The sequence below is a fragment of the Cervus canadensis genome, chromosome 21 (genome assembly GCF_019320065.1).
Source record: "Cervus canadensis isolate Bull #8, Minnesota chromosome 21, ASM1932006v1, whole genome shotgun sequence".
Taxonomy (NCBI): domain Eukaryota; kingdom Metazoa; phylum Chordata; class Mammalia; order Artiodactyla; family Cervidae; genus Cervus; species Cervus canadensis.
This window is the reverse complement of record NC_057406.1, coordinates 19,328,595-19,349,819: the sequence shown is the minus strand read 5'-3', so window position 1 is coordinate 19,349,819 and position 21,225 is coordinate 19,328,595. Positions and strand designations below refer to the sequence as shown.

The 21,225-nt window shown below is 37.5% G+C and overlaps 2 protein-coding genes across 5 annotated transcripts in view; both read left to right on the top strand.

Moving 5' to 3' along the window:
• The first annotated feature begins 2,422 nt into the window (after positions 1-2,422).
• CLEC12A (C-type lectin domain family 12 member A) lies at positions 2,423-17,801 on the top strand. Of its 3 annotated transcripts, none has more exons than XR_006264211.1 (7): positions 2,426-2,621; positions 6,906-7,004; positions 7,964-8,152; positions 9,560-9,711; positions 11,736-11,839; positions 14,233-14,499; positions 14,621-17,801. XR_006264211.1 is itself a non-coding variant. In XM_043441098.1 (7 exons), exons 1-7 carry the CDS (start codon positions 2,531-2,533, stop codon positions 14,673-14,675), a joined length of 744 nt encoding a protein of 247 aa, XP_043297033.1. In that variant the 5' UTR covers positions 2,426-2,530; the 3' UTR covers positions 14,676-17,801. The 3 variants fall into 3 exon arrangements, 2 of the variants coding, with proteins under 2 accessions (XP_043297034.1, XP_043297033.1); XM_043441098.1 differs by having other exon boundaries at positions 14,233-14,286; XM_043441099.1 differs by having other exon boundaries at positions 2,423-2,621; positions 14,233-17,801.
• The window catches only part of LOC122423752, a 34,967-nt gene continuing 28,532 nt past the window's right edge, over positions 14,791-21,225 (top strand). For both annotated transcript variants that reach the window (XM_043441102.1, XM_043441101.1), the window contains exon 1: positions 14,791-14,832. The gene's annotated coding sequence lies outside the window, so the exon portion shown is untranslated. The remainder of the gene's footprint in view (positions 14,833-21,225) is intronic.

Genomic DNA, 21,225 nt, shown 5'->3' with positions numbered 1-21,225 from the left:
TTTTTTTTGATAACTCTTTCCTCATTAAATAATTACATAATGTCCAAATCTGTCTTCACATCAGATTTATGTGGAGAGTCCCCTTAAAACTTTACATTTATTGATTTATTTGTTTCTCACAATAACCCTAGGGCTTCCTGGGTGGCACTAGCAGTAAAAAACCTGTCTGTCAACACAGGAGATGTGGGTTCGATTCCTGGGCCTGGAAGATCCCCTGGAGATGGCAATGGCAATCCACTCCAGTATTTTTGCTTGGGAAAATCCATAGACAGAGGAGCCTGATGGGCTACAGTCCATGGGATTGCAAAAGAGTCAGACACAACTCAGCAACTAAATAACAACAATTCAGGGAAGGAAGTATCCCATGCAGAAATTGCTGTTTGGAAAGAGATTTTCACCGTGTTGCCTGAGAAAAGAGTTTGTACTCAGGGAACCAGGGCTTCTGACAGATCCTAAAATGGTGAGGACATAAGCACAAATTCCCCTTTTATTAGCATAATCATGCATTTGAGAAAAGGAAATAATCAGACCTTTCATAAAATACTAGTCTCTGGCTCTGAACCTACGCTAGTTCCAGGAGACCAATAATATCATTGTGACCCACCAGACAGAGTAAGAGCTTAGGGAGGTTAGGCGATCAGTGGAGTTTTAGTTTAGGTCCATCTCACTGTGGGCCCAGTGTGTCCCCAAACCCATTCTGTGGTTATTTTCCATTTCCAGAATGCACAATTGGAACAGATCAGCTGGCAGAATTCCTCCTCACCAGGCATTTGGTCCCATCCAAAACATCCATAAGACCCATATTGAAAGGTCTTTGATGCTTGGTCATACTGAAAGGTCTTTGATACTGAAAGGTCTTTGACACTTGGTCATATTTAGTCTTGTCTAAAACCATTTGGCGTGAACCAAATATGTTCATGGGTTTCTTGGGTAGCTCAGCTGGTAAAGAATCCATTTGTAATGCAAGAGAACTCGGTTCCATTCCTGGGTCAAGTTCCTCTGGAGAAGGTATAGTCTACCCACTCCAGTATTCTTGGGCTTCCCTTGTGAAGGATGCACCCACAATGCAGGAGACCTGGGTTTGATCCCTGGGTTAGGAAGATCCCCTGGAGGAGGGCATGGAAACCCACTCCAGTGTTCTTGTCCGGAGAATCCCCAAGGACAGAGGAGCCTGGTGGGCTACACATGGGGTCACAAAGAGTTGGACATGACTAAGCACTGCACAGCACATATATGGTCACAGACATTTTGGATAGGAGGAAAATGTCAAGAAACTTGGCATAGACCAAATGTCTCATGGACCTTTTGGCAAGGATCCAACATCTGCTAATCTCCTGACCTGCAAAGCTGTTTCTGGGACTTTTGGTATACTGACCATAGCCATCAATATGCATACTCCCTGGTATGGTTTTATTCTAGATTCCTTAGTATATTTTTTGTTACTAGAGAAACTAGGTGTTCCTCGGCCCTTTTAAGCTATCCTGTACCTGTATATCAGGATGTAGAGGTGGGGTTTTCCTTTTTTTAAAAAAAAAAAAAATTATTTATCTATTTGTATGGGCTCTCAGTCCCCTCACATGGGATCTTCATTGTATCACGTGGGATCTTTGCTGGCAGTGCACGGACTCTCTAGTTATGGCATGTGGGATTCTCTCTAGTTGTGGTGCATGGCTCCAGAGCATGCAGGTTCAGTAGTTGTGGTACGTGGGCTTAAGTGCTCTGCGGCATGTGGAATGGGTGGCTCATGATAAAGAATCCACCTACAATACAGGAGATTCAGGTTAGAGCCCCTGGAGGAGGAAATGGCAACCCACTTCAATATTCCTGCCTGGGAAATTCCCATGGACAGAGGAGTCTGGCAGGCTACAGTTCATGGGGTTGCAAAAGAGTCAGACATGACTTTGGCGACTAAACGAATGTGGAATTTTAGTTTTCCGACCAGGGATTGAAGTCATGTCCCCTGTGTTGGAAGGTGGATTCTTAACCACTGGACCACCAGGGAAGCCCTGCACTGGGGCTTTTGCTCTCCCTCTCTCTGTGCATGTGTGATCTCCCAGCTAAGCAAATCTCTCTATCAAGACCTTTGCCAAAACACATTCAGAATATCTATGCCAAGTCACTGCTGTACGCTGGTGAGAGTTTGAGGGCCGTGTCCTTTCTGTTATTTTCTTCCTTGAGAGTTTTTCTCCAAGAAACTCCATGTTATATTTGCACCATGTTGATTTGTGCTCCTTTGCACAATGCTAATAATACCCAAACAAATTTTAAAAACTACTTTCTGTGGTCCGTAGATTCAGAGAAATGAGAAAGGGAAGAGATAAGAGGAAGAAAAATGCTCTCTGTTCTTCTCTGAGTTCATTTCCGGAGCTGTGAGTGGCTGGTACTGTGGATTTAAAAAACAGAAGTTTAAAGATGTGTTTAAACTTTGGCTTATGAACAGACATTTGAAAGCACAGCTGTTTATCATCCAACTCTATTAATTTGCTCTCTCTTTTTTTTCAGTTTGCTGGGCTTTCTTTGCATAACATCAATGTCTGAAGAAGTTACTTATGCAGATCTAAAATTCCAGGACTCCAATCAGACAGAAAATATTCAGAAGTTTGACAAATCTGAGAAAAAAGGTAAGATTTTGAGCTACAGATGTGTTGTAAGGTGGTCAGGGTGTACGAAGTGGCAGAAGTGTTAAGAGTAGGTTCCCCTGGGATGTTAGTGAATTGACAATGATCTATTTGAATTTTTAATTAAGCATCTTAATTTTACCCAAATTACCAAAAATGTCCATACAAAATGACTGTAAAGTTTTTTTAAGGCAATGATCAATGTACTGGACACTTAATCTTTTACAAATTTTATGGGGTTTTTTCATATCACAATCAAGATAATTATGATAGGATAATATTTTCATATGACTGGATTGTGAAACATTTTTCCCCATGAAAGGTAGCCATGGAACAATGAACATGTGCTGTCTAAGAAAGTCAAGGCTTTGTACCTTCTTTTTTCTAAATAAATGCTAGTGTGTATGTGTGTGTGTCTGGTGCACAAGATACCAGAGAGACAAAGAGACAGAGAGACAGAGAGGAACTTTAGAGAATTTCATTTGAATTTTTTTACCAAACTGAGCCTATATTAAACTCTAAAAATTTTTCTACTTTTTTTGGAGATCTTTTCCCAATTTACTAAAATATGGAAGAGATTAAATTAAATGAAAGGATACATCAAGTATTAAAGGAAGAAGAGAGATAAAGAAATATTAGAAGAGACACATTCAAATCCATCCTGTGCCAAGAAGTTTGATATTTTTTAATGCTAATTTATTTCTGAGATAAATGGACTACTTGTGTTTACTTTCTATACTGTAATCTCCATCTTATTCATAATCGTGTATTTCTCCAATTGTATGTAGCTTGTACCTCCTGGCTTTTAGTCTTTTGGATGAAATCTGTCCCAGAACATGCAAACTTAAAATCAGTGTGCGTAAATTAAACAGTAGATATGGATAACACAAAAAGTTGGTAGAAGCAGTGAAATTAGGAGAGGGAACTAATAGAAAAATTCTCATGTAGTCTTTAGCTGTTCTCCCTCTCACCAAAATGTAGCATTCTTTGAAGTTCTAATTTTATTCTTGGGTCCATTTATCATCAGCATTGTAAATCCTGAGAAGGGATAACAGTTTAATTCTGCGGCCTTTGCCTCTAATACAAACTGCTGTGTTTTTTTTTTAAAGGACTGGAAGTTAAAGATTTTACAATACTTTCTGCCAACTTCCTTGTTGATATTTCTCCTTTTATATGGTTTGAGAGGAACAGAACATATCATGAACTTAATATACCATAATTGCTCTTAACATATCCCATCACATTATATCTCATTTTCGGTCATACTAATTGTCCTTATTCTAAATTTCCAGAAATTCTTTGATTCTAAAAACATCTTAAATCCATGTCTTGTTGGCTTTCTCAATTTTGTCTAATTTTCTCATTGTTCAGCTTAAAGTTTATATTATATAATATAAGCTTTGTATTATTTAACATCTACCCCTTAGTCTCCTTTACTCCCTCCCTGTGCTTTTTCCTTGAAAAATTCCAATTCTTAAATATCTACCCACATTGTGCCCCACCTGAGCAGCTGAACATTGCCACGTAAAAAATGCACAAGCTCTCAAACCCAGTTTACTCTCATTTGCCAGTATATGTATATGTGTGTTCAGTAGCGTCCAACTCTGTAGCCTACGTGCAACTCTATGGGCTGTAGCCCACCAGGCTCCTGTGTCCATGGGATTTTCCCAGGCAAGAAGAGTGGAGTGGGTTGCCATTTCCTTCTCCAGGGAATCTTCCTGACCCAGGAGTTGAACCCATATCTCCTGTGTCTCCTGCATTGCAAGTAGATTCTTTATCACTGAGCCACTGGGGAAGTCCATTTCATTTGACAAGCTTTGCTTCCATTTCATTCTACCCCTTTTCTCTCTATTACCAAAATTTCTATCCTGCTTTATTTGACTCATACTCTCTGCCTCACTTCTAGATGATATTTACAATATCCTGTTTTACTCATCAAAAACCAGATCTTCTCATTTGGTTCTAAATTTCAATGCAGGTATCCTCCTCAATGACATGTCTTCAACAATTTTCAACTTTCTCTCTTGCTTTACTATTCTCTCTCCCTCCTTTAGTTCATTACCCCTTTCTGGTGCAGCAACATACTTCTTGGTGGCTGTGGTGATTTAGTCGTTAAGCTGTCTCCAACTCTTTGTAACCCCTGGACTGTAGCCCACCTGGCTCCTCTGTCCATGGGATTGTCCAGACAAGAATACTGGAGTGGGTTGCCATATCCTACTCCTATTTTAACATAAAATAATCCTCACTTGACCACTTAAGTCTCTCCATTTTCCCTTCATTTCTTCATCTCTTTCCACAACTCAACTTGTTGAACCCATTGTCTCTGGTCACAGACTCCTAGTTATCCATCTCTCTCTCTCTCTTCTCATCTAACTCGACTAGGTTTCTGCTCTGTGTTTCATGGGGATTATCCTTGTTTCGGTCATGGATGACCTCCTCCCTGACCCATGGTGACAGTCACATCTCTGCTCTAAACTGTCTCCTGACTTCTCCTTTGACCACTTCTAGCATCATTTCTCACCTTGGCCACAATTCTTTAGCCACTCTGAATCTTTTCTGTTTTTATCAAACAGGTAAAACTTTTCTCCAAATTAGAGTCTTTGAATTAGGTGTCCTTGCTATCTGCAATTTCTTTGCACCAATTTTTCATTCCCAGTGGCCATAAGTTCTGAACTACATGCTCTTTATAATATAGCTCAGTTTCAAACCTGTGCATACCATTTAAGAGTTAGAGACCTCTCTTAACTCTCTCATAATTAAAATTTGCCTCCTGTGAAAGCAGGGACTGGTATGTCTTGCTCACTTCTGCTTTATTAGCATCCAGACTAGTGTCCAGTGTACAGAGATATTCAATAACTTTTGATTAACTGAATACATAAATATGTTAGAAAAAGTCTGTAAAAATAATAGCACTTGAAGTCATGCTTCTGACTTTAGAAATGATCTTGACTATGTAATTCTTTCATGTGTCAACTATTGTCCAAGGTCTAAAAACATTGTTTCACATTTCATTTTCAATTCTCTCTATATTTCACAGTATCATAGTATCACCAACTGTGATATGAGGGACATAAGTATAGTATAGTAAGTATAGTAAGGTTATGTTATCTCTGAATTATATTTTTAAGAAATATCTAGTATCCATTTATACAAGTAATGATTATTTAAATAACATAGGAATTTAATAACAATTAATTTATAATATAAAGTTTATAATTTCTCAAGTATTTTTTTAAGTAGGGAAATGATCTGTCTGAAGTTTCATAGTTCAACAAAAAAGAAACATTCAATCAAAGTTTGCTGCTCAGAGCATGAAAAAATTCTGAAGAAACTATTCAGTCTTACCTAAGAACTGGCTGATGGGAGAACACCCAGAGACATTACAGGGATACTTTCTCGTGTATGTTCCACAGCCAAACTCTGAGTATTTTCTGGGGGAAACATAGACAAAGGAAATTACTTTCTCTGATACCCCACATTTGTCAACTCAAGGAAGGAACACTTAAATTGACCTTGCTGTTAGCTGTTTGCTGCTCAGTTTCCCCAATTTTGTACAGACAAGATACATCTTTTTCAGATTAATTGGTCTCACTTCTTTTTCTTTCTCTTTCTCATAGATTTATTATTGATTTTTATTGGAGTGAAATTGCTTCCACTGTGGTGTTAGTTTCAGGAGTATAGCAAAGTGAATCTGCGATACATATACATATGGTTCTTCTTTTTTGGATTTCCTTTCCCTTTGTTGTTGTTGCTTAGTCACTCAGTCAAGATCTGACTCTTTTTTGACCCCATGGACTGTAGCCACCAGGCTCCTCTGTCCATGGTATTTCCCAGGCAAGAATACTGGAGTGGGTTGCCATTTCCTTCTCCAGGGGATCATCTTGACCCAGGGATTGAATCTGTGAGTCCTCATGCATCTCCTGCTCGGCAGGCAGAGTTTTTACCATTGAGCCACCTGGGAAGCCCTTTCTTTCCCCTTTAGGTCAGCACATCCTCACTTGTTTTTCAGCCCCATTTTTGCTTCTGTTTCTTGAATCAGCCTATCAATCCCAAGCTTCTGCTTTGAAAACCAGTTTGCATGCAAAACAATTAACAAAACGTTTTTGACTTCTTCTTGACTTACTTAGTCTTTAAAAAGTTATTTTTAAAAGCCTTTGAGTTTCTAGCAAAACACATTCCTTTACCACAGACCTATGAGGAAAGCAATAAAGACAACATACATAAACACATGAATCGAATTAAAATGCACACCATTCTAAGTGTCTTTACTGATTTTGCTTCCCGCAGAACCGCCTGTTCCTTCCCACGTATGGCGTCAAAGAGCCTTGGCTGTGACTCTCTTGTGCCTTCTGCTGCTGACTGCCCTGGGAGTCTTAGGTGGCATGTGTACGTATTCCCTATGTTTTTACTGCCAGGGAAAACACTTAGAAGTGAGTTTTGCTCTTTGAATCGAAGCCTTGGAATAGGTGATACGTCCACAAAGGGACTTAAAACTAGGTAGTTATCTTTCTGGCTTACTTCACTCTGTATAATGGGCTCCAGTTTCATCCATCTCATTAGAACTCCCAGGCTGGATGCATGAGGCAAGTGCTCGGGCCTGGTGCACTGGGAAGACCCAGAGGAATCTGGTGGAGAGGGAGGTGGGAGGGGGGATCGGGATGGGGAATACATGTAAATCCATGGCTGATTCATGTCAATGTATGACAAAAACCACTACAATATTGTAAAGTAATTAGCCTCCAACTAATAAAAATAAATGGAAAAAAAAAAAAAAACTAGGTGGTTACAACATGGTACTCAGTCTCTTTTTAAAATTTTAAAATTGAAAATCACTTGTATTTATTTAATTTTTTTTAAATGTAAAATTTTATTTTTAATTGGAAGATCCTTGCTTTACAATGTTATGTTAGTTTCTTCTGTACAACAGGATGAATCAGCTATATGTATGCGTATATCCCCTCCCTCTTGAGCCTCCCTTCCACCGCCTCATCCTCCCCTCTAGGTTAGCAGAGAGCATCACTTGAGCTCCCCGTGTTATATACAGCACTTATATGTAAATAACTGTTTATTTTACATATGGTAATGTATATGCTTCAATGCGACTCTCTCAATTCATCCCACCTTTCCTTCCCCAGGTGTGTCCACAAGTCTGTTCTCTATGTCTGTGCCTCGATTCTTGTCCTCTAAATAGGGTCATATGTACTCAGTCTCTTTCCCTTACTTCTGTGAAATAACTGCTTCCCTAGACATTTAATATTCTTAATTCAGCAGAAAGGAGATGATGGTTGCACTGAGGGACTACAGTTTTTTTTTTATCATTTCTCTCTTTTTTTTTAAATCTGAAGTTTACATAACTTTGAAGACAGGCATGGAAAAATTGAATAAGCTACAAAATGTCAAAGAAGAACTTCAAAGAAATGTGTCTCTACAACTCATGCAGAACACAAATAGTTCTCAGAAAATCAGGAACCTTTCTATCAAACTTGAAGAAATAGCCACCAAATTATGTCGTGAGTTATATATAAAACACAGAGGTAATCCTTTATTTCTTTCTGAGTTATTTATTAGACAATAAACTAAATCTTGGGGTCACTTGATCACTTCATCAGAAGCTAGCAGCCTTTCCCAGGAAACTATTATTTGGAAGAAAGAATTAAATGTGGTCAATTGAAGACCCATTGATGTTTCTGTGCAGTTAGAAGAAAAACAGAAAAATAACTATAATCCCCCAAATTAACAAGAGATGATACTTACTAAAATATAAGACGGTCTGTAGTTTCTCTAATCTGACATTTACCACTACTATTTGGGGCACTGAAGTCAATAGAATACAGGGAGGGAAGGATAGACCACCTCTTTAATTTATTTTCCTGTGGGGTTCAGTGGCAAAGAATCCACCTACAATGCAGGAAGCGCGAATTCGATCCCTGGGTAGAGAAGATCCCCTGAAGAGAAAATGGCAACGCACGCCAGCATCCTTGTGGGGAAAATCCCATGGACAGAAGAGCCTAGCAGGCTACAATCCATGGGGTTGCAAAGAGTCAGACATAGCTGAGCACGCATAAGACACATCTGAGCACTATATGATTTTTGGCTGCACTGAGTCTTTTGCTGCTGTGTGCAGTCTTTCTCTAGTTGTGACAAACAGGGGCTATACTCTAGTTGCGGTGCATAGGCTTCTCATTGCAGTGGCTTCTCTTATTGTGGAGCCTGAGCTTCCGTAGTTGTAGTGCATGGGCTTAGCTGCTCCATGGCATATGAAATCTTCCAGGACCAGGAATTGAACCCATGTCTCTGGCATTTGAAGTTGGATTCTTAAACATTGGACCACCAGGGAAATCAGATCACCTGTTTATGATTTTTAAAAAGAAAAGCAATAGAAGGTATATCACCATTTTCTAGATGACCTTGTTCCTAAATTTCACTCAGTGTTTGATAAGAGTTCATAGAAAAAAATCCAAGTTTAGTCTCACCTTTGGTATTGGGAGGAACTAGTTTTTTAATATTTCTAACAGTTTCTATAGTTATTATAAGTAAAACATATTGTCATCTTAAGTCTCCCGAATATTCAACAAGTCAAAGAGCTGGAAATGCTCTAGTTGGAAAAGGCAGTTTGTCTTGTGATTGGCCTTTATTGCCATGTAGAAATGTACAAAATGACAAAGGGAAAGAAGGAGGTTAATTAATTGCTATTCAGGGCTCCTGAACTAGAAAATAGATTGAAATCCAAGTGTTTAATTTCAAATGTGTTCAAATTATGTTTTGGACACATTGTGGTTGTATGTGGGAGCCTGGAACATAAGATTTATTTTCTCCACTTTTGATGTTAGAAGAAGAAAGGCAAGTAAATATGCTTTATTATTTTTTTTTAATGAGAGAACAATGGGAATAAGAATTATGAAGATATCTACACAACCAAACGAAGGGATCTCTTCTTCCAGAGCACAAATGTAAACCTTGTCCAGAGGAGTGGATGTGGCATGGCAACAGCTGCTACCTAAAACAAAACATGGCAAAAACGTGGCAGAAGAGTGATGAGATTTGTTCTGACTACAATGCCAGCCTGTTGACGATTAAAAGCAAAAGTGTGGTGGTAAGATCACATGGATCTCTGCCTGTAAGGGAAGAAGTCACTTTCCCCAACATGGAATAGAGGAGGGAGACATGTTGGGGAAGATTTATATTAGTCCAGACATGAATCTGGCTTATTTTAGTTGGGGTATGAGGTGAAAGGAACTTAGTACACTCATATCGGGGTACCAAGCCAAGACAGGCCATATGAAACTTTAGCTTAGCACCTTAGCATCAGTGGATTCTCAGAGGCTGATGGGCAGATGGTAGACGTGGAGCCCCCAGAATCTTTAGGTCTGTGAATATTTCCAAACTAGAACTTTAGAATCAATTCTTGGGACATAGTTTTGAGCATTTATCTGAAAACAGAAGATCTGTAATTATTTCTGAGTCTTACCAGTTCTGTAAAATCACACAGAAGGAGGTTCACTGTTTCCACCCTTTTGCATTTGCACTTTTTTAACTAAGAGAAAAAGGCTACATATACTAGAATAATGATGCTTTTGAACTGTGGTGTTGGAGAAGACTCTCGAGAGTCGCTTGAACTGTAAGGTGATCCAAGTCAATACTAAAGGAAACCAGCCCTGAATATTCATTGAAAGGACAGATGCTGAAGTTGAAGCTCCAATACTTTGGCCATTTGATGCGAAGAGCCGACTCATTGAAAAAGACCCTGATGCTGGGAAAGATTGAAGGCAGAAGAAGGGAATGACAGAGGATGAGATGGTTGGATGGCATCACTGACTCGATGGAGATGAGTTTGAACAAACTTTGGAAGATAGCAAAGGACAGGAAAGCCTGGCGTGCTGCAGTCCATGGGGTCACAGAGAGTCAGATATGACTGAACAACTGAACAACAGAATTAAGATTAGGTGGCAAAGGGGAATCCCCTGGCAGTCTAGTAGTTTAAAGACTTGGCTCTTTCACTGCTAAGGACCCAGGTTTGATCCTTGGTTGGGGAACTAAGATTCCACAAGTTGTGTGGCACATCAGGGCCAAATAGGTAAATAAAAGAGAGATGGCAAAGGCAAGTGCCAAGCAGATATATTGCACTGAGTTCCTGGGTCCCAGGAAAAGTGAATTCTCTGGAAGATTTATTTATTTATTCTAATATTTAAATTGTACCTCTATATTTTGGGGAATATGAAGAATCCCATGGACAGAGGAGCCTGGTGGGCTATAGTTCATGGAGTCGCACAGAGTTGGACACGACTGAGTGACTAACACACACACACACGTATTCTGGGCTTCCCTGGTGGCTCAGCAGTGAAGACTCCAGCTGCCAATGCAGGAGATGTGGGTTCGATCCCTGGGTGGAGAAGATCCCCTGGAGTAGGAAATGGCAATCCACTCCAGTATTCATTCTTGCCTGGAGAACTCCATGGACAGAGGAGCCTGCGGGGGCTGTAGTCCATGGAGTTGCAAAAGTGTTGGGCATGACTTAGCAACTAAACAATAATAACAGCAACTCTGTATAGTTTACTTATTCATTGTCATTTCTGGTTTTTCAGATAGTAATCCCGTATTTATTTTAAAACCAAAATATATTTTTTCAAAAATCTCTGCTTCCTTACTGTCAGAATCCTTGTTCTTCTTTATAGAAGAGGGGACATCAATCTAGTTTCTGCCTAGTCTTATTATTCCCAAATAATCCATTCATAGTTATTTGCTTAACAAATGACTGGCATATTAGAAAAGAAAAAAAAATATTACTTTGGCTACAAATCTCTTGAACTGAGTTTGAATTCTATTCTATAACCATTCTCCTTTGACCTTATTACAATTTTCTCATACTCATGTTTCCCTTAGCTTGGGTTTTTGGCAATGAACCATCTCTTAGCCCCCAGATAGTAACTGAGATATCAATGTTGGAAGACATTTCTCAGTAAGGGGCACTCTGTCTCAATTTCTTTTAATGGCTTAGAAAATAGTAGAAAAGTGTCAAAGATGTCGCCTTGATATAGTAATTTGTAAGAAATTACACTGTGAGGTAATTTACAGAAAAGGGAGACAATGATTTTAACAAGCCACCTCTGTTTCCTATAGGAATTTATAAAATCTTTGCAGTTATATAACTATTGGTTGGGATTATCTCCCAGGAAAGATAGCACAGTATACTGGACCTTGGATAAAATTATCCCCCTCAACTGGTAAGTCTTTATTCTTGTTGAATTTTAATAGCTGGTTTCAGTAAAGGTGAATTTTCTCAGGGGCACTGTAGCTTCTACTGAAATTGCATCCGCAAAGAACCCTTTTCCATCAGACTTCTGTGATGTGTTTAATGATGAGAAAATTATTGCAAATGTCTTTCCATTATCTTGACAACTCCAAGCCAAATAAGGGAGGATTTCTGTGAATAACGCTTTTATCTAAGAAAACTATAGCAGCCAACACAATTCACTGGGCTTGAATATGTACTTAAAATTGTGCAATGCTAGGATTCTAAAACAAGTGAAAGATTGATTCTTCCTTTTGTTACTTAACCATTGACTGGATGCACAGACAAACTAATTCAACAGACGAAAAGAATCAAATGTGATAAATGCTTTAGTAAGAAGACACAGAACAACAAAAAATAGATTTTATCTTTGAAATTTATGTTATAACTGAAATTTGAAGTGGGCATTTTTGAATAAAAAATTTAGAGATTGACTAGAAGAGCGTTTCTGGTAAAGAGAAGAAAATGAACACGGGCATGATATAAAAAGTATTTTGTTGCACAACATGGTAAGAAATTGGTTATAAATATGCCAGTATAAATGGACTCATATGTTGTATTTGTTCTGCTTATAATGGGGTGGGGGCAAGGCATATAAAAAGAATGCCAAAATTCATTTGTGTTTTATAATTCCTTAAATTTAGGAAGCAGACAGAATTCAACTAAAGAAAGAAACAACAGCCTCAAACTGCTAGATGTTGTTTAGTCGCTAAGTTGTGTCCGACTCTTTGTGACCCCATGGACTGTAGCCTGCCAGAGTCCTCTGTCCGTGGGATTTCCCAGGCAAGGATACTGGAGTGGGTTGCCATGCCCTCCTCCAGGGATCTTGCCGACTCAGGGATTGTACCCAGGTCACCTGCATTGCAGGTGGATTCTCTATCGCTGAGCCACCGAGGAAGCCCGCTGGATGCCCTTACCATCTCACAAATTCGTGCAGATTTGTTTGTTGAGGACACATGAAGCTGGAGTGAGCTCAAGACATATGTGCTGGGGTGCTGCCACTCTGAATCTAAACCCCGAGATTCCTCCATGTTCACGACGTCGGGCAAGGCAGCAAATAGAATCTTTGGTTGTGTTTTGGTTATTGTTTTGTTGTGTCCGGCTTGTTTTTTTCCATCAGATAGAATGTGTATGAATATGGGTCATAAAGACACTGCAGCTGTCTTTGTCAGTCTGAAATGACAGCACAGAACAGGGGATATGCTTAGTCGCTCAGTCCTGTCCAACACTTTGCGATCCATGGACTGTAGCCCACCAGGCTCCTCCATCCATGGGAATTCTTCAGGCAAGAATACTGGAGTGGGTTGCTATGCCCTCCTCCAAACAGGGGATAGGATCTGTACAAAGGGGAGAAAGATGTATATTCTAAAGGTCTCATTTGGAGTGAAATTCTAGAAGTAAAGGTAGTGTGAGCATAAATGGACAGCATAGGTGGAATCTTATTTCAGGAAACAGAGTTTCCCTGTGTTTATTTGTAATTATTGATAACGGGAAAGCAAACTATAATGGGATGGAAAACACAGTAGCTATTTCAAATCACAAGAAATAATATAGAAATAGAAATATATCCTAGTCTATGTATATAATACACTTTTATATATATCATGTACATATAATATATGTAATTCCTTTTTTTTAATCTTTGATGTTATTTTGGAATTTGTTCCTGGAAATGAGCTGGGATTAATATAATCTGTGTTATGCTACTTCAAATAGAAAATTAAAGTTATTTGAAGAACCTATTTATTAATAATCATTAGTTACTGATCTAAGTGATGATGTACATTTTTTCCTCAAAGATAATATATTCAGTTTACAGGTTTGTCTTTAATCTATAGTGTCTAATCAGTCATCTTATGTTAGAAGCTGGCAATCATTCAGGGCTTCATTGTAAAATTTCTGGAAAATGACTGAGGGAAATGTCACTTGGAGATGATGCTGAGCTTAAGGTGTCACAGATGGGGTTAATTTCTGATTTTGGTGATTATGAAAAATATTTGAGGAGGACAGCCTCAAAATTTATTGCTTGTCCAGTTTTCCTGGAGAATTTAATGGAACTGCATTATTTATTCATACTAGGTACTGTGTAAGGGAGGTGCTGGGTCTGAAGAAAAGGACAACAAGTACTCCAGCTGTGAGAAAATTTTGAAAAGCCTGAGAGAATATAAGTAACTTGGACACTTGCCATTCGAAATAATAATTAAAATTTATTTTAGACAACACAGGCCATAGGAGCAGTGATATGTTGGAAAAGTGATTTTTTTTTCTGGGACTGTGTTTCAAATGTTTGACTTGCCAAGTGTAATTCTTTATTTTCTCTTTCAGGTTTACAAGAAATACAAGTGTCATAAATGATAAGATGAATTGTGGATACATACATTATGAATCCGTTTATTATACTAAGTGCAGTGATACTAGAAATATTATATGTGAGAAGCTTGCCCAATCAGTGAAGATTGAGAGTATGCTAATGAGTGCAGTACTGGATAGAAAAAAGTAATGCAATCAGTTTGTCCCAAGTATTATCCTGCAGTTAAAGGACACTTTGGGGACCATACATCTTGTTGACCACACCAATAGAATAAAGATGCAGTAAGACTACATTTCTGCCTCCCTCCTAACAATTTACATTTTCAAACTTTCTTCTTCCTCTTCATTTGCTGAGTGAATGGAGCCTAATGTCATAGTTATACTTTGTGTTTCATTCACTCAGTCCAGATACTGCTGAACATAAATACAGTATTATGGGTGAGAATACAGAAAACTGATGGAGCAAATGGCAACCCACTCCAGTATTCTTGCCTGGATAATTCCAATGGACAGAGGAGCCTGGTGGGCTGCAATCCATGGGGTCACAAAAAGTCAGACACGACTGAGCACACACAGAAAACAGAACCTAAATTTTCTTGCATCTCCAGAAATAAGGTACATATCAATTTTACAGAAAATCAAAGAAAATTAAATCTTGGAATATACAGAGAAGATAATACCATCATGACCAATTAGGACAATATAGGTTGATTTACTTACTTTTTGGGGGAAAAAAATAAAAGAGAGTGCCATTTCAATAGACATAGAAAAAATGTTAGATAAAGTTCAACACCAAAATCTCTTAGAAAACTAGAAGCAGAAGATATCTCTAATCTGATAAAGAATGTTAACATTAAAAAGAGAAAAGGAAAAAAAAAAAACTAACAAAAGCAGCAACAGAAACCCCTAAGCGTAACATATTTCTAGTAAAAGAGTGAAAGTTTTTCTTTTGAACCCTGGAAGAATATAAAAATTATCATTATCAGTTATTTTATTCAACAACCTTTACTGTCTATTGGAGGTCCTAAAAGTGAAAAAAGCAAGAAAGAGATTAAAAGTATAAAAAAATGAGACAGAAATAAGATTTTATTTGTAGATAATTTAATTATTTACATAAAACCAATATAATTTATAAACTATTAATTTATCAAGCTCAGTGATAAATTATATATAGTATATTCTCAACATATGCACATCAATCATATTTCTATGTATTAGCAATAAGTAGTGCAAAATAAAATTTACAACAGTAATACCATTAATAATAGCATCCAAAAACATAATAACAATAAATATAAAGATTAAAATTGGAAAATCTCTACATGTAAATATTATATGCAGTGTGATCCTAATACCTCACCTAAAATTACATCTCCTTCTAAAGATCTGTAAATCCAGCAATTGGTAATAACAGCACAACAAGGGCCAGGACTCCACAGTCCTGCCTCCAAGAAAACTATAAGCTGTTTGCTGCCATATTAGCTAATATATACCCATTCCACAATGGAAAGAGCTTTGATAGGAGTAGATGCATATTTGGGTATGGAATTCTTGTCCTGTCCATAGGGTTCATCCAGAACCAATATCCACAAACTGGAATAGGACCTTACATAACATCATGTGTCTGATGCTCTCTAGCATTCAGATAAGGGAGTAGAGGATTGACCATGGGATCCACTAGTTACATAAAAACAGAATCAACACACAGCTGCAAGTCAGATAGAGCAATGGAAGGCTAGCACAGTTGGAGATCCATCTCAAGAGTTAATACTACAACATGATGCCATCTTCCAAGTTATAGTGTATTCTTTAAACCAATAACCTTTATATGGTGCTGTGTCCTCAACAGATAGAATACATGGATCTGGAAACCAAAGGGAGAGGCAGGAGTGACCCTTCTTACCATCATTTCCAGTAACCAACTTGGGAGATGCATGCCTTCTGTCAGAGTAACTCTGGGTTTAAGAAAATCTTGTCTGTAAAGAACAAAAGCTTCCACCGGGGGGCACAACATCTCTTTAGATGAATTGGGATGAGCTATTTACTCTGACCAACAGAAGAGGGGGCTGTTTTTACACCATAGGGGGACAGGAAGAAAGACATCCAGTTATGCCACTTGAGGACATCTTTATGATGTATCCTCTATTTTGATGGTATAAAGGCAAATCCTGCAGTCTCAAGCTTGAGAATGGTATGATGGGCTCAAACCCCTGGTAGGTGAAGGTGACTAAGATCAGCAGATGTGTGGAAAGTGAGAATAGCCAAGTCCCTTTGCTGTTCACTTGAAACTATCATAGCATTGTTAATCAGCTACAGTCCAATATAAAATAAAAGGTTGAAAAAAGCTTTTAAAAACAGGAGAGAGAGACAATGAATGTCAGTTGTGACTCTGAGCTCAGCTGCAGGGTCGGGGGCTAGAATTAATGCCACACACCTTCCACTTACAAGTTTATTCCAAGAGAACAGACATACCTTTAACCTGGACTTGCTTCACTTCCATGAAGAAATACATCTAGGCTGAAGAAAGTTAAACTGTACTGGACGCTATGATGTGATATACAGATTCCTCTTCAGGACTGAAGGGTTTATTCTCCTGATTGCTGGGAGAGCTATCAACATCCAACTATCAAGTGTGAGCCCTTGCCTCTGTTGAAGGGAATGAACTCAATCAAGGTTATGTTCCCTTCCCAGGGCAGGTCGTTTCTGCGATGTGGGGATATGAAGGCCTGAATGCCTTGGCCTAACTGGGGGAAACTCAGAAGGTCTATTCCAGCTTCAGAGCTCCAACTTCCCTTTCTCCAATTCTGCTTCCTTCTGTTCTTTTCCACAAGTGGACACACCAAGGATGTCCCTGATAAACCTCCATCATACTAATCTTGACTTCAGAATCTGCTTCCCTGGAAATCAAGACTGTAGGGATTGCTGACAAAATTAAAGAAAACCTCAATAAGTGGAGAGATAACTACATACTTGGATTAGAAAAGTTCATAATTGGGGGATGTCAAGTTTCCCAAATTTGCCTCTAGATTCAATACAATCCCTGAATTTTTCAGAGGGATTTTTTTTAAGTGATGTGTTGATAGTAAGATTAATACAGAAATGCATAAGGTTTAGAATAGCCAACATAATATTGAAAAAGAATAATATTTGCAGAAATTACAGTCTTCAATAACAAGACTTACTCTAAGGCCACAATAATAAAAGCAGTTTTGACTTGATACCAGGATAGGTATACATCCACAAACCCAGATCAAGAGTCCAAGAAGAGAGGATATGGAATGAGGTGGTCAGAAAGTAAAAACTTTCAGTTAAACAATATAGTTATTGTCCTGGGGATCTAATGTACAACACAATGGCTATAGTTAATACTGCTGTGTGGTACAATTGAAAGTTGCTAATAGAGCAAATTCCAAGAGTTCTCATCACAAGAAATTGTTTTCCTTTTTTCATACCTATATGAGATGATGAATAACTAAATTTATTGCAGTAAGCATTTCATAATATATGTAAATCAAATCATTATACTGTATACCTTAAGCTTCCACAATGCCATGTGTCAATTATATCCTAATAAAATTGGGGAATAAAGAGTTTTGTTTGTTTGATATCTTCAGTAATACTGATATATGTCTTTCTGTTTCTTTTTTTTTTTTACATTCTAATAGTTATGTAGGGGTGTCCCTTGTTGGCTATCTTTTCTTGTGCTTATTTGACATTTGTATAACTTCTTTGATAGTGTCAGTGCCAATCTTTTGCCCATTTTGTAATACTTCATTTTTAGTGTTGAGAGTTCCTGTTGAGAGATATAGTCTGAATATCAGACATGTTATATCAATTATGTGAATGGCAAATATTTTTTTTCCTAGTGTTTGATTTGTTTGTTCATGTCCTTAGGTCTTTTTCAAAAAGTGGAAGTTCTTCATTCTCATTGCCTAGCTTTTTATTTATTTTGTTTTTTTTTTTTTTGATCATGCTTTTGCTGCTGGGGGCTTCCCTGGTGGCTCAGATGGTAAAGAATCTGCCTGCAATGCAGGAGACCTGTGTTTGACCCCTGGGTTGGGAAGATCCCCTGGAGAAGAGAATGGCAATCCACTCCAATATTCTTGCCTAGAGAATTCCAAGGACAGAGGAGCCTGGTGGATTACAGTTCATGGACTCACAAAGAGTCAGACATGACTGAACAACCACACTTTCACTTCACTTTATTGTAGCTAGAAAATCTTTCTTGCCCCCAAATTGTAAGAATCTTCTCCTTTATGTTGTTTTTGAAGTTTCATCATTTCAGATTTTACCTTTAGGTCTGTGGCCCATTGTGAGATTTTGTTGTGGGGCTATTTTTCTTGTTAGCTACTTTCTATGGTGCAAAGCATGGGTAAAAATTCATTTTTTTTTCATAGTGATAGCCAGCTTTAGAAATTAATACGCTGTGTTCACTGAATCACCTTTGTATCTTAGTGAAAATAATCAGTCGACCACATACTTAACAATCTATTTTGGACAGCAATATTTTTCACTGAATTATTTATTTGACAATAACATCACACTGTCTTACATATGATAGTTTTTTTAAGTCAGGTAGAGATTAAGTTTTCCAACTTGTTTTTTTCAATACGTTTTTCATTATGTTTCAATACATTTGACTATTCATCATCGGTGCTATAGAATGTCAATCAGGCCAAATTAGTTGATAGATTTGCTCAGATGTACTATATACTGTCAAATTAATGTGCTTCATTTTAAATGAAGCATGGCAATCTGTTGATTGAATTGCCTCTTTAACAAACTATTTTGTTGAAATAGTTCTCATATGTCAAATACTAGAATGAGAACAGGATGCAGGGGATAAGTTGGATCAAAAAGCCAATGACCTGGCCAATGTAAAAATCAACTATATGTAAGGAGATTCTGTTCTCTGAGACACTTTCAAATCCCATTTCTACACTACTTCTGTAGTATTTTGAGACAGTTGAAGAGAAAGGGTCTATTCATGGAGAATAATGTATTAATTTATCCTATACCCATGTTGTGAATTAATACATTTTCACTTGGGAAAGAGTGCCCCAACTTTTGAGATACTGTGTTTTGGTGGGAATTGTTTGCCACTTTTTTTTGCAATTGTTTGCAATTTTTTGCAATTGCTTGCCCCATTTTTTCCCCCCCAAGATAAAGTACATATTGCTACATGGAAAGTAACCAAGGAATGACTTTTGCTTTTGCCCAAATGGCAAAGTGAAGCTTTGTTTATTTATGAAATCTCTTGACCTTGTGGGCTATTCTGAAATGAGACACGTGATAGTGATTTAGGAATAATGCCAAATTGTGTTTAATTATATCATTTCCTCAAGTAAAAGTTCTAACGGAGGAAAACTAAAATTAAGCATTAAAATGTTTAGTTTTACTACATCAATGTTAGCAAGATATTTTAGCTACTTTGAATTCCTGTCCCAAGGATATGTTGTAAGTTGGAAAATCACCTCTGAATATCCAAAATTTAATAAGTCAATAATAAATGATTCTCTTTCTGTTGACTGAAACTTTTTCCATATTTGCCAATTTTTAGAGTCAATTAATAAAACTCAAGGCTAAACTTTCATTTGATTTTTAAAAATAACTTGTCTGTAAAAAATTCTATCATAATCTATCTTTTCAAGTATAGCCAAACCTCATTTTATTTTACTTTATAAAGTATTTAATAATTTTTAACTTCCATTAATAGAGATATTATATGATGGTTGTTTAATAGAGTAGATTACAATAGGACAATACATACATTTTTTGGCAATTTTATTATATATGTTGGAAAATTTGACCATGAACTTGATTCATGCATGTGTATACACATATATATATAAACACGCACACAACTATTTGATAAAATGCGGTGCCTTTTGTTTTATACTGTACCTCATTTATATCTGGGTTTCCCTGAGAGTTCAGTTGGTAAAGAATCTGCCTGCAATGCGGGAGACCTGGGTTTGATCCTTGGGTTGGGAAGATCCCCTGGAGAAGGGAAAGGCTACCCACTCCAGTATTCTCACCTGGAGAATTGCATGGACTGTGTAGTATGGGGTCACAAAGAGTCGGACACAACTGAGCGACTTTTACTTCACTTCATTTATATCTTGGAATCTTATCAACATTATACCTTGCATGATTAAAATAAGAAGCAATGAAAATAGCATATTGATTGATTATCTTGCCTTTATAACACAAAAGTGAATAAATTAATTTTATTAGGCCTACATTATTTTTAATGTGATTTAACTGCTTTGATGTCACAAATGTAGCTCATATTTTTAGTAGTTTTAATGCATTTCTTAAAAATGTGTATTAGCTGTTAACAGGACTAAGAATAAGGTATTTTTTGACACTGAGTAAGTCAGATTGGATGATTTGATAATGGTTACTGATTTTGCCAATAGGATTATGAAAAATATTTTTCATAAATCCATTGCACCTTGTGCCTATCCTTTATTGACACAGACATACTTAATACAATAAAAACATTTTGTTTTAAAAATATGTTCATGGAGCATAGCAAAATTAATAGGGTTTTGATATTTCAACATATTATGTGTGTATTGGGTTAAAGAAGTAGTTTCTAAGTGAAAAAATGTGTTAGAGTTGTCATAGAGATAAATTTTAAACTTTATATAGTACTTTCCCCCAAAACATGAGAAAATGGCTCTCTCTCTGTCTCATTAGTCACTAAGTCATGTCCACCTCTTGCGACCCCATGGACTGTAGCCTGCCAGGCTCCTCTGTCCACAGGATTCTCCCGGCAAGAATACTGAAGTGGGTTGCCATTTCCTTCTCCAGGGGATCTTCCTTACCCAGCAATTGAACCTTGGTCTCCTGCATTGCAGGCAGATTCTTTACAAATGAGCTATGAGGAAAGCCCAATTCATCTCTAGATTATATATAATCCTTTGTACAAAGTAAATGTTAAGTAAATAGTTGCTGATGCAGCAAATTTGTGCTCCTTTTGGAACTTCCTGGAATTTTTTT